This window comes from Argopecten irradians, chromosome 3, assembly GCF_041381155.1.
Source record: "Argopecten irradians isolate NY chromosome 3, Ai_NY, whole genome shotgun sequence".
Classification (NCBI taxonomy): domain Eukaryota; kingdom Metazoa; phylum Mollusca; class Bivalvia; order Pectinida; family Pectinidae; genus Argopecten; species Argopecten irradians.
Genome location: NC_091136.1, coordinates 34,971,697 through 34,985,396, shown reverse-complemented (window position 1 = coordinate 34,985,396; position 13,700 = coordinate 34,971,697). Strand labels below are relative to the sequence as shown.

The window sequence follows — 13,700 nt, the reverse complement described above, 5'->3', positions numbered from 1 at the left end:
CTTGTCATGTCTAGCTTTTTTCACCTTTGTAGCTATCTCAGGGAATAGCATTAGAACAGTGCCCATTTGATGAGTAAAGAACAGTAAAAGCTGAAGATTTGTCTGCAAGTTGATGGACTGATTCATCAGGATTGTGCAAAGAAGGGTAATCTACAATGTATAACATGCTAGTCGGGTCAACTGTATATGAACAAGGATGTCCGTCCTCAGCAAGCAAAGCTGCACAGACATCGCCTATAGCTAACTTCCTCCATAAAGAACAATTTCCTTCCCTCATCATAACTCACTGTTACACCTCGATGGCTGATTACAAGGTCAAAAGGTCAAATCGCATGGCCAATCAAGTTATTCAATAAGGAAGGAAATGATAGGAAAATCTCCATACCTTCATTCCAGAGCTTAAACACAGATAAAAGATGCCTTAGTCCTTAGTTAGGCAACTCATCACTCAATCATTTGGTACAGTGTATATAACTTGGCAGGGTGTCTATGCTGGTGTACATTTCAGCATGACAACACTATAAAGTTAACATTAGATCTTCTATTTACCATCAAAACAGGCTCTCGACATAGCTGTCCTTAAATGACTACTGGTAATTGTTCATAGGATGATACACATTGTAAATCAGAACTTGATACATTAGTATGAGATAGAGTTAGTATCCTTATTCCTTATGAAATATAGATATTACCTATGCTTGCTGTGGCAATTGTTTGAAAGACAATACCCCGACATCACATTTTTACAATCTCTTTCTTGTTTTTACCATCTACCTTTCCTAACACAGCTATTATTTGCTGAAAATAAAGATAAGATGATAATCAGATCTGAAGAAGATCACTTTCAATATTTTTTCTAACTTTGATAACATGTATAATTTACCACACATTTTGGAGTCCATTTTTTCCACATATAGTAGTGTTTGTTTACTCTCCTTAACAGCTAATAATAAGGTATGTGCTGTCCTCAAGCCTGGCTGTGCCACTTATTAGATAACTATCTGTGCCCCTGGGGTCGTGCGGGACACATGTCTGTATAATTCTAGACTTGTAGTGATTAACCGCAGCACGCTGAGTCACATTAGTGCCATCAGCCACAGATGACTGAACTCGGTGTTGTTTAAACGGTAACATCACCATGAAATTATCACTGGGGCTATATTGTTAGCAGATTTTAGCACTTGATGGTTCACAGCATTCATAACATCTTAAGCTCTGAGGGAGGTATAGTATAGATTGTTGGATTACTGTTTCTTTCGCGTGGTTAAAAAATCAAAAACACTGGTCTGAATTAGCATATGGTTCACTTGGTATAGGGCGGCTACCACAACACAATTTTTACATGTTTTATATTAGATTAATTCGTCCACGGCATTTACACGGAAACTGGACAATGATTGTAAAATAAAGAAAATATCCATTATCAAGATTTTTCTAAACTTTCACATATTCACAACTTCTCATTGATAAATTACTCCCCCCTCCCTCTCTTTTCTCTCTCATATCAATCTGGTCAGTCTGGTAAAGAAGTCCCCAGCTCTGTAATTTCCCCGCTGTTGACCATAGAATATGCTATTTTTCAAGCTCTTGCTTAACAATGATGAATAAACATCCAATGTCTACTAACCATCAAACATAATATCATACTACCCTGCACATATTATACTATTCATACCCACTAAGTTCTGTTTCCCATGTTTACTCAAACAGATAAAATGCAAGAGAGATCCCACCTCCGCTAACAATCCACCCCCAAAATGTAGGAAAGGTTGCTATCTCTACTGTCCACCCCCATAAGGATTGCCCCAACAATCAGGAGTGGCTCCAGAGTAGTAATTAACTATACCTGAACAGATTTATTGATGAAAGCCAGGTATCTCCTGATCACATCACACATATCTCATATCCCTACACCACACACTCTAATAGTAGTTTAATGCAGTGCGTAAATGGAAGTTTGGCGGCCACAGCACAATGGGCACCATTAAACTGAAGCATTTTTATCTAGTAATAAATCTTAAGCGTATGCAACTAATTTGCATGTGTTAACTGCAATCATAGGTGCCTGTTTACTGCTTTCTACTATTACCTAGTGGTATGATAACAGAATTTACATTCCAGGTAACAGAACCTGTCTGCCATTGACAAAAGTGCAGTGTTGTCTTGCAAGGTGCACTTTGGTTTCAGAACTGTAATGTGATAGAGCATTTAAGTGTCATAAGGCCTTCAAGAGAACCATGTGATAGCTACATCTGATCTGACTGCCATAATGATGTCATCTGTATCACAAGACTGCCATAATGATGTATTTCGGGGTGAGCAGGGCATGCATGAAGTACTCGTGTAATGGTTCACTTTGGTATCCTATCACCATATATAATGTATAATGATGCATCATATAATGTCACAAAGGCATTATACCAAGCATTTTTTGTGCCAACTCCACATATTGAGAGCAGCACTATAAGACTATCTGAAATGATTTGTTCTTTTTTTTTTTTTTACTTGGATAAGATTCATCAAAACAATATTTCTAAATTGTTCAGTCCACATTTTGGCAGTGGTAACATTGGTTTTGGATGACATAAATATCATATAGATGCCAGATCCTTGAGTCATATTTGTTCTATGACATTATAACCAAATGCCCTTCACTGTTCTGAACACTGTATTGAATTAACATTTGTATACATATGGTATTATATGTAAATCTCATGCAATCAAGGAAGACAGAGACTGCCTACGTGATATGTGTCTCGCACTAAACGACTTGGGAGTATACGACTTAGGTCAGACATTTGAGTACTTTGACCACTCCAGTGCCATTACATATAAAGTTCCGTCTCCACAAGTACTGGCCGGGTCGGATATTAGGTACTTATACCACTATAGTGCAAAAACATATATAGCTCTCTCTCCATCCCTACAAAAATTAGTCTCTCAGCTCTTATAGTAAATTTCTGCAGCTATTGGCAGAAGTCCAGGGAAACTTTACCTACACGTGTCAAAACTGTACTGGAGTCTGACAAATGTTCCTGTGTTGTCTAGTCCTGGACAGGGTTCGGCCTGCATGGTTACAGCGTTGGCAGGAAGCTATTGGCCGATAGTTTGAAACATACTGATTCTCTAATGAGGAATATCATGTTGTTCTAGGGATGCCAAGTTTTACCTTCGTACTTAATTCTTTATAACCAAAAAACTTTTGAAAGTTATTTTTTTCTCTATTTATTTGAACGTCATGAAGTTGCGGAGATTTAAGACAGAAAGTTTTTGTAAGTTGGTACTGAACACAACGTTACTGCCAAACACTATAGATATTGGAAAACATGAGTGTTGAAGTAAAAAACTATGACACATTGTTTACATTAGCTCTGCTACTGAATGTTGGCAAACAATACAGGTATAATTTAAGACAGACCAAGCATCTGATTTGGTGGGCGAGGTACTTGAGCACTGGAGTTTTTATAATGTGGACAAACTGTTATTGACGATGGTGTTGGAGGTATTTGGAGGCACATAGCTGGAATACCACAAATCTCAGACATCGTACACTGTATCAGGAACCACTTGTATGGAACAGTTAGGTGTATATATGTTTACCCTAGATTAACCAGAAATTTCCAAGACATTCTCTGAAGCTCGAATATTTCTAGAACTAATTATATGATAGTTTCCTTAATAATAAGGATTAACTTAAAGTAAGAGTTTCACACCTGGAAAGAGGTCTTTAACAAGGGAATTTCCAGGAGACAATTTGAACTTTTTGGGGAATAAGCTACAATTTGAAATATTATCCATAGATAGCAAGATCTGATATCTGTCTCAAATTTGTCCACAGAAGAAAAATCAGTGCAAATAATCTAATATAAGATTGCATAATTCCTTTTGTATAAAACATAACTGCCAAAAACTACTCAACACTTGAACAACCAACCACTTCAAATGTACACAAAACAAGTTATCAGAAAGCTGCTCCATGCTGACCTTGAACTAACGACCCAGCGACTAGAACAAGTGGTGCTGGAATGTCAGGACACTCTAACAACTTGGTCTCCATATATGTTAAGATCAAGATTCAAAAACGCTAAACTTTTACAAACATGTTTTCAAGCTTTTATTTTCAATATATGTATAAAGGTACTAGACACTGAGAATTTCATTTACCCAGCTGGTATTCTAAAATATAAATATATATATACTCAGTTTGTGGTAGCCTCTCAAAGAACTATAGGGGTAGTGGTTGAATGATGACCAAATCCTGGTCTCTGAATCTGGGGTAACAGGATGTTTGTTAACAGTAGACAGAACCTGTAAGACAATCTTATACAGAATCCGTGAACAACCTCTCTAGCCATTGGTCATCATAACACAAGACCTCACTCCACTCCACTAGGAACAACAATACAACACTTCACAACTTCCCTGACTCCACTAGGAACTGTTAGTGTCCTGGCCACACCACAACACTTCACAACTTCTATGACTCCACTAGGAACTGATAATATCTCGACAACACTACAACACTTCACAACTTTTCTGTCTTCACTAGGAACTGATTATATCCTGACAACAATACAACACTTCACAACTTCCCTGACTCCACTAGGAACTGATAATGTGACGGCACATAATGGGTATGGTGTGGTTTTGACATGTTCTAGATGGAAAATAGAAAAGCAGGCACTGATGAGACAAGCAATTGTAATTAAGTTATAAACAAATGAACTGGTGCTACTAGACTTCAAATGATTACTGGTATTATGGTAAGACCATGCCACATGTACTTTTTTGTACCATTCATAAGTTCCTGTTCAATAATATCTATATCTCCAACCAATGGTTAGGATAACCAGTCATAACATATCAGCCTGATAGTATCAACCAATGGTTAGGATAACCAGTCATAACATATCAGCCTGATGGTATCAACCAATGGTTAGGATAACCAGTCATAACATATCAGCCTGATGGTATCAACCAATGGTTAGGATAACCAGTCATAACATATCAGCCTGATGATATCAACCAATGGTTAGGATAACCAGTCATAACATATCAGCCTGATGGTATCAACCAATGGTTAGGATAACCAGTCATAACATATCTGCCTGATGGTATCAACCAATGGTTAGGATAACCAGTCATAACATATCAGCCTGATGGTATCAACCAATGGTTAGGATAACCAGTCATAACATATCTGCCTGATGGTATCAACCAATGGTTAGGATAACCAGTCATAACATATCAGCCTGATCGTATCAACCAATGGTTAGGATAACCAATCATAACATATCAACCTGATGGTATAAGAAATGATAAGTGTTATCATGATAACATTACTATCAACCACTAGGACCAGGATGCTGTAAAGTAAGCTCACATGTGGGCTGAAACATCAAACAGCAGGCCAAGCACCTGTAAAATGTATGTCAGTCGACTAGTAGTCTTAAGACATTAACTGGATATGAATGAAGATTTTTCGGCGGCAAAACAGTTTATCTAGATTTAGTCATGTTTAGTAGATAGTAATCCATCGACTCCAGTCTTCCATTCATACAAAACGGCCCTTACTAAATTACTAATCAGTCTGGATATATCTCCACCAATGATTCAGTTCTTGACCTTCGATGACCTCTACGTGTGGATGCTGTGGTATAACCTTCAGTGACCTCTAATAACCTTATCTACTATACTTAGTACATATATCCTTGCTACTGGTTCTCTTTATAGAAAATTTAGGGATGATTTTGGATTTTCATGTTTAGCTGACCTAGTCGTTGACATGGTAACCAGAGCCTTCTGTGGCCCAGACCAACACAAACAATCACTACTTCTCTGACTAGACACTAATCAAAGCTAGCTAATAATTTCACTTCTTTGGTCCTATCACAGAAACAACATTAGCAAGATTAGGTTTTTATTAGCTTTTCAAATGTGTTAAAACTTTGAAATATTTCCTGGCAGGGGATTGATAGGAGCTGAGGGGCTGTGTGTGTGTTAGTGTGGCAATGTGCCTACTTAGAAAATCTGTTGAATTGGACTTACCTTTTGGTTTAAGTCATAAAAGGAGAAGAACTTGTATTTTAGGAGTATGAAATCATTGTCTCGGATTCCTTGTTCCATCAAAGATTTAGAAGAATCAAGCCATCTGAGGAATAGAAAATAATATTAATATTTTTAAGCAATCAATTATCAATACTAAATGTTATCATTTTAAGCATTTATTTCAGCTCAAATTTTATACAGACAGGCAATTAGTGATTCTAATGTTTTCAATCCAAGTCAAAAATTTAGGCAATTTTCATTTTCTCAAATTACAATGAAACATATGGACAATCTTAATACAATACTTTGTACTGTATGAATAATTAATCAACAAATTCTGAAGAAAATGAGACACTACAATCTGATATGGAAAGGTATGTAATATTATCAGGAATATTCATGTCCGAGGATCCATTTACATTTTGTTTAGCATGTTGACATCATCATGTAAGGAGAATGTAATCTCACAGATACATGGCTCTTCTTTTAAGAAGTAACAAACAAGTAAAGGATCTCATACATCTGGCCATGTAAATATGGAGTCTATCAAATAAATTCAGATATCTCAACTTCCATGAGCCTGTAAGGCAGGCGGTACCATTATTTGAAATTATTTACTAAGTTTAATAAATTTCATATTTCCTTACCACAAGTGCAAGATTCTGTATTTATTTTTTGTATTTATGGGAAATAAACTTTCAAATCAATTATTGTGCTCATGGTGACTTGGCCAAGATGATGATCTATGAAGAAAATGGGGAGACAACTCTCATGTCATATGGCAGACATCTGGTGACAAGGAATATCAGACATTCTGATTCATTCAACAAGACATACTCCAATGTTGTTCTCATTAGCTTATCAAACAAACTAGGCCCTAAATACCCTGTAATACATATAGGCAGACTCATGTACAGCTGGGTACAATCTGTGTGCAGTAGTAGACACCCACTATCATCCATAGACATACATTGTATAGGAGCCTCATAATCTCACCGACAACACTATCTACATAGGCTGCACATATTTCATTTTTTTTATGCCCAGGAAAAACATCTGCATTTTCTCATTTAAGTCTGCTGTAATTACAGTGTAAATGATTCATTTTCACATGGGAGAAATTCCCCAGTGAAAAAAATAGAAAGGGTAATAAAAATTGCGATGAACAAAACATTGGCAAAAAGATTTTAGAAATAATTTTGGAAGCTGGTGTTATCAGCATCCAGATGCAATAAGGATGCTGGATGTATCAATGTGGCTATCTTATCTGGGGGCTACATCCTGACACACAGGGCCTCTACCCTAATTCCTGTCTACAACTGTACCCAGCCTTACAGATCTGTGGTTTACATAACTAAACTCAGATACACAATCTGCGCTGAGTCAGCCTCTCCATCAGCAGATAACCAGTGATGGACCTAGTCACTTACAAAATACCCATATCATATCTGTCTGGATAGCAATGTTCAGATATATTCAGAATAACTTACAGAAACTCTTTTTTTTTCTATAATTTATTCTATATCTAACATATGTTTTTACAGTTAGGAAGTCTTAGATATTATTCTGGGTAAATTTCATGCACAGAATCTGAAAAAGTTTCTCAACTTTTTGTGGAATCTAAAATGTGAATAGCAGATTACGAATATGAAAAACACCTTTTCCAAAATGAAAGATCTATCTCCATGAGAAAAGTCTTAACCGACATCCATATAAACAGTATCTACCAGTGTACAAGTTCCATAAACTTGCAACAGAACAGAAGTCACCAAAGATGACAACAATATATATATTTCAATATAGAAAAATCTGTTTGATATGAATGTCCAAGCCTTTACTTGAAGTCTACACAGGACGGGACAGTCATGGGTAACACAATATGTTCTCTATGTGTTTGATATTTTCAAATGCAGCGTAAATAATTGTATGGTCTTGATTTATTATCTAATTATGTAAAAATGTTAAACACAACATTGAAATGCCATTGAAATGTTAGTAGCTCCAGCTGTATGTGTATAATGACTTGTGGTTACACCAGTACTGTGTTATTTCCTGTATCCTGTTGGAGGGCTATCCTGACCAACGCCCTGCATTCTCTTCACGACAAATCTCACCCACCAAACTTCCTTTTTATCACAGTTATCTAAGAATACACTTATATTATTCTAATCAAACATAAACAAAATCAGACCTTGCTGTGACATGTCATTTTTTCAGTGTTCATATAAAAAGTAAGAAATTCATTTAATATCAGAAACATTGTGATACATATATCACTATTTTGATTATTGTTGTTGTTTTGGTTTTTTTTGTCAGTTTTTTAATCAATTATGAAATGAGAAGCAGTGAAAACTACAAAGTATACCCTTCACAGTTGATTCACAAATGAATCAGATCTAAAGGTATTATTCTGACAATTTAAAGACTTAATCAGTGTACAAAAGTAATTAGCAGAGACATTTGTATTGGTGATTACACTATATGTGTTTAGTACTGTTTACAAAAGTAATTAGCAGGGACATTTGTTAATTATGTGTTTAGTAGTGTTTACAGAAGTCAGTAATTACTGGATACACAAGGTAATGATGATAGACCTTTGAGAAAGGTAAATGCTTCATTAACCGAAATCGGTAAATGTGGGATGCTGTAAGTGTGTAATAAGTATATGTAAAAGGAAAATAGACAGTCAAACACCGCAGTACATAATGTAATTTAACTATCCAGATTCGGGCTATTGATGTAGTGCCAAGTTTGCCTGTACTCTAAAAGACCAAAGTTCATTACCAAACAGTTAGGGCTAATTTACTGCGGTTTTTTCCAACATTTTTTGAGGTTTTCACTATAAAAGATGGAATCTATCTTAGTATGGGACTACAAAATGGCTATATCACTTATTTTGTGGATAAATGTTATATTGCACGAGAAAGCACACTGAAGAATGGCAATAGATTGATTACAACATTTTTGTAACTGGTAAACTTAATCAGCTTTGGAGAGAGAAATAACTATAGGTATGAAAGATAATGAAATCAATTACTTTTGACATCTTTTGATGGCAAATACGTAAAGTAATTTTGGCAATGTTTATATCATTGCATTATTGCACAGCTTGGCTTCGATACATATCAAGGTGATTTAGTACCAGAACCCATGACAAAGGTATCACAAACAGCACAGAGAGATTCCAGAACACTAGCTATCAGAGGTGTCTACCCATAAACCTACAGAACCTTTGATGTCACGGATAGCAACAACAATCATCATCAAGTTTCCTGCATACTTACGAGTAATTAATTCTAGCTTTTTCTACATAATTTTTTGGCTTGTAGAGGAAGGGTTGAGCGTCCCTTATAGACACAGGCGGACTGTTGGCTAGGGCGTTCTCCATACACGTTTCAAATGACAGACTGTACATGGAGCCAGGTGACATTGTCCCATTGGCATTAAAGGTGCTGTTAAATGTATTATAGGGTGACACTGAGTTAGCACTGTAGGAACTGACTCCGGGGGTCATTGTAGGTCCTGGCGTTAAACCTGGCGTCCTACTTAATGTATTCTGAAAAACAAAACAGTTTAATAATGTAATAGCAATACTGATAAATATGTACATTTTTTACTATAAGAACAGGAGATTGAACTGCAGCAGAGAAGTTGAGACAACTCTGTTAAATCCAATGCATGATGTAGATGGTAGCTCTGTGCATTAGATACACGGGAGACAAACCTGTCTGGATCAAACTCAAATACAGGGGAGACAACCATATCTTTACCAAAGCAACACACAGGGCAGATAACCCTGTGTTATTAACTAAAAACTCGGTGTAGACTGAGCTCAGATGAAGGGGACAAAACCTTGTCTAGACCAAATTATGAGACAGGGAAATTATCTTATGTAGATTGACATCAGATAAAGGGGAGATAACAATGTGTTGACTGACATCAGATAAAGGGAAGATAACCCTGTCTTGACCAAATTAAGAGACAGAGAGATTACTTTGTGTTAATTGACATCAGATAAAAGGGAAACAACCGTGTGGTTTACTTACATTAGGTGATGGTCCTGCTGGGCTCCTGCTGAAGGGACTCAGCCTATCCAGACTGCCTGATGATGAGTGATGAACTGTGCCATTTCCATTTACTCCCATTACCAAGTCATCCTTGGAGTCTTTCTTTTTCTTTTGGTTTAAATTTTCTTTTATACTCTTCTTTAGGTCATCTTTATCCAAATACCTCATAATTGACAGCTCTTCTGGATGTCTTATACCTTTAAAGAAAAGGTTATAATGCTAATCAATGACATGTTACAACCAACATAATATTTGATGATGTTGAACACCTATATATAAGGCCAACCAAATTTGTTGATCACTTACGATCTCTACACCCCTGGACTATCTCATAGTGAAATTGAAGGCAGCTCAGCTGAAAATATTTGACCAATCACAGACCAGCAAAGATTTCCTTTGAAGACTACAGAGAGAGCGACGCCCAACTTCAAAGCCACATAGTCAACCACAGTGTACCGTTATACGGTTCTTTTGATGTACATCAAAGGACTAAATTACCTGTTCTGTTCTGTTGCCTCCAGTTTTACGATGAGATAGTCCAGGGGTGTAGAGATCGTAAGTGATCGGAACCCCTGGAGTATCGAGGATGAGTCAGCATGTAGAGATAAGGCCAACCAAATTTGTTGGTAATTCAACTTAATAACTTATCTAAAACAGCAATAAAACAACCAAAGCATATTTCAGAATATAATTCTACAAAATTGTAGTCACATTAAAGACAATCTTAGTTATTTTTCTTCACAAATGACTTATATACATCATAAACAATGTTGGTTATATTTGTTTACATTGTTCAACTTTTCAGATAAAAGTCCACTTCCAGCAGCTGTGTTTTCAGGGTATAGACGACATATCTATTCCTTTGTTATGCAATTTGGCACCAAGTTTGCCAGAAAAGATAAACATGTCAGCTTAAAGCCAAATTATTTGCTTAAAACTGTTTTCTATAGACTAATAAGTTTGTTTGGTATGGATGAGGGGTACAGAAGACCCCTTGGGTATGTTTATAGGACCTTATCTGACAGTTGTGTCTGCCAAGGGCACCAGTTCCTTTATAAACATATTGATTCAGCATTTGTGTAAACACGGAGACGATAGGGAACAACTCTAGCAGACTACTGTGAAGGATGCATACTAACTTGTACACCATGCTAGAAATCAAGCATTACAAGGAGATATAGACTTTTATCTTCACATACCGATCCACCAAAAAAACACACCAGTCTATCTGTTTGCTATACACACATGGTTGCACAATGCCTTAAGTACCGTCTAAATTTAACTGCGAAAATCCATTCTGTTTCATCTCTTGGCAAATTTACTTTGAAAATATTTGAAATGCCGCAGCAGCATCGAGCTGGTTTATTGACTTATAAACACGTTAAATGAATAAGCATGCCTGTGAGCAATACTCTTGTCTGTTAAGTATGTTTAAATGCATGTGATATTATGTAACCCTGTTTAAATACAAGTCTCTTGGCTACAGAGAGTTTCTCTTCAGCTTGATCGGTTGAGCATTAGATTAGTAATCCAGATCCTGGGCTCAATCCCAGGCAGATAAAGTGATTTATGTTTAAATAATCCTTTGGCATTGCGCTATAACTTTTTCTGCATGTTACATCATTTTTGCTGTCAATATTTTACCCACTATGTTAAACGACAGGAAAGCACTTTACAGACCAATATTCTTCAAAATTTGAATATCTGCACATTCAGATACATCATACCTTGCAACTGTGAAACAACAAAGGTTTTATTAGAAAGCATTTCCACTTGAAGGCTAAATAATCTTATAGTACTATTTATGCACCATTGTTTTAATGTGTGTACATACATTGACCCTGGGTTACCAGGACTCCAAAGCCACTTCTATACCAGGCAGCAAGTGCACATGCAGTAAGATGGGATGAGAGGCCTGAGGTTTATTACTGGTTTGTTTGGATGGTGTGCCAGTTGGACCTGTAGTGGTTGAGCTGTACAGGAAGTGGTTGATGTGTATGTTATGTTTGGGCCTGTTGCCTATCCATCACCATTCTCCCTCATACTGGACAGACAGTGCCTGCTGCTGCCCAGAATCCTCCCCAGCTGTTATAGATGTACTATATATATATACATCAGGGCTCTAATAAGTTTGTAGAGAATATCAGCACCACCAAGTTCCAAGAGGACGGACTAGTATCCAGTGGCTTGTGGTTTGCTATACTCACAAACAATTCATCTCTGATCAGACATTTCCAAGAATTTGACTAGCCATTCCACAATAAAACTTACATTTGTGAAAGATGAATACATTCAAAGTCCTACATCTTGCATATGTACACCATCAATGAGGTTTATTTCTCAAACAGTCCCCCTTATGCTTGTAGTACATGTGACCTTGGCAAGTGACCTTCACCAGTACATAGCAACTGTATCTATATTGTACAGCATTGTTTAAAAGATCTTGTCTTATGTTCTTATAGTCCTTAATGTTCCATTAAACATCTTTCAATAATTTTAAGTCACTAATTTTCTCTCTAAAACTGTAACAAAATCTGTGCAAGTTTTCTATAAACTCTGGACATATCATCACTCTCAAAACCATTTTCACAGCTTTAATATACCTTTTGTCTGATTTTACTTTTTTTTTAAACCATTAACTATACAAAATTATACCTTTTTTAATTGCATTAAACAAATTAAACTTAACAGTTCTGTCAGCCAAGTCAGTGTTAATTTTTATTGTTATCTGTGCATCCTGATTATAAAATCTGTGATTATTTCTATAGATCCTAACAACATATCACAACAAAATTATATGAATTCAATCAGTTCTATATCAGACAAGCAGTGATTATCCACGTGAATACCTCATTACAAACTTTACAATAAATCAGTTCTGTTTCATCTCCAGATGTCTTTTACAACAGAAACACAAAACAACACAGAACAATTGATGCACATAAATTCTGTTCAGCTTTCAAGCTTTGGTCTGATTTTTCTCTTTATTGTAGGTGCTGGTCCGATATAATCGCATGGTAATATCAACGTAATCGATAATGTCACTTCCCGGAGAAATCAATTTCCCTTGTGAATATTGGTTAGATTTCTCCCCATAAAATAGAAATAATATGACAGGCTATTTTGATAACAGAATCAAAAGTCTGGAGTTACGCTTCGTCGATACCTGGTATTAGTTATACGTGATTGCCACAGGTGTCTAAGGTATAATTACTAATGATTTGCCATTGTTAACGAAGCCAAGTCATTGATTATGTCAGTGGCCAGTCAGCACGGCCAAAGCCAATACACAACTCAAACTGATGAAAAATAATCGTCCTCAATCAATTAGATCAGGCAGAGCTTAAATATAATCCAAAGTACATGCTTCATCATCAATATCAAACCAGGAATACAGAGTGTTATGTAGGTATACAGTGATGATGAAAGCTTCATGGTTAATAATGGTACACTGATCACAATAACTTTTGCATAACTGAACACAATCTTATATATCATGTAGGAACAGCAAGGTAGCTATAGATGCTGGTTCAATTTCACTGCAGATAACGAGCAAAATCCTAGGCTTCCAAATATAAAACCAAT

General features: G+C 36.3%; 1 protein-coding gene across 2 annotated transcripts in view; it reads right to left on the bottom strand.

Moving 5' to 3' along the window:
* The window catches only part of LOC138318360 (fermitin family homolog 2-like), a 39,173-nt gene that overhangs the window by 11,507 nt on the left and 13,966 nt on the right, over positions 1-13,700 (bottom strand). For both annotated transcript variants that reach the window (XM_069260654.1, XM_069260653.1), the window contains exons 4-6: positions 10,095-10,312; positions 9,333-9,604; positions 6,049-6,151 (exon numbers count right to left, since the gene is read on the bottom strand). In XM_069260654.1, the coding sequence (XP_069116755.1) occupies positions 6,049-6,151; positions 9,333-9,604; positions 10,095-10,312 (593 nt within the window). The remainder of the gene's footprint in view (positions 1-6,048; positions 6,152-9,332; positions 9,605-10,094; positions 10,313-13,700) is intronic.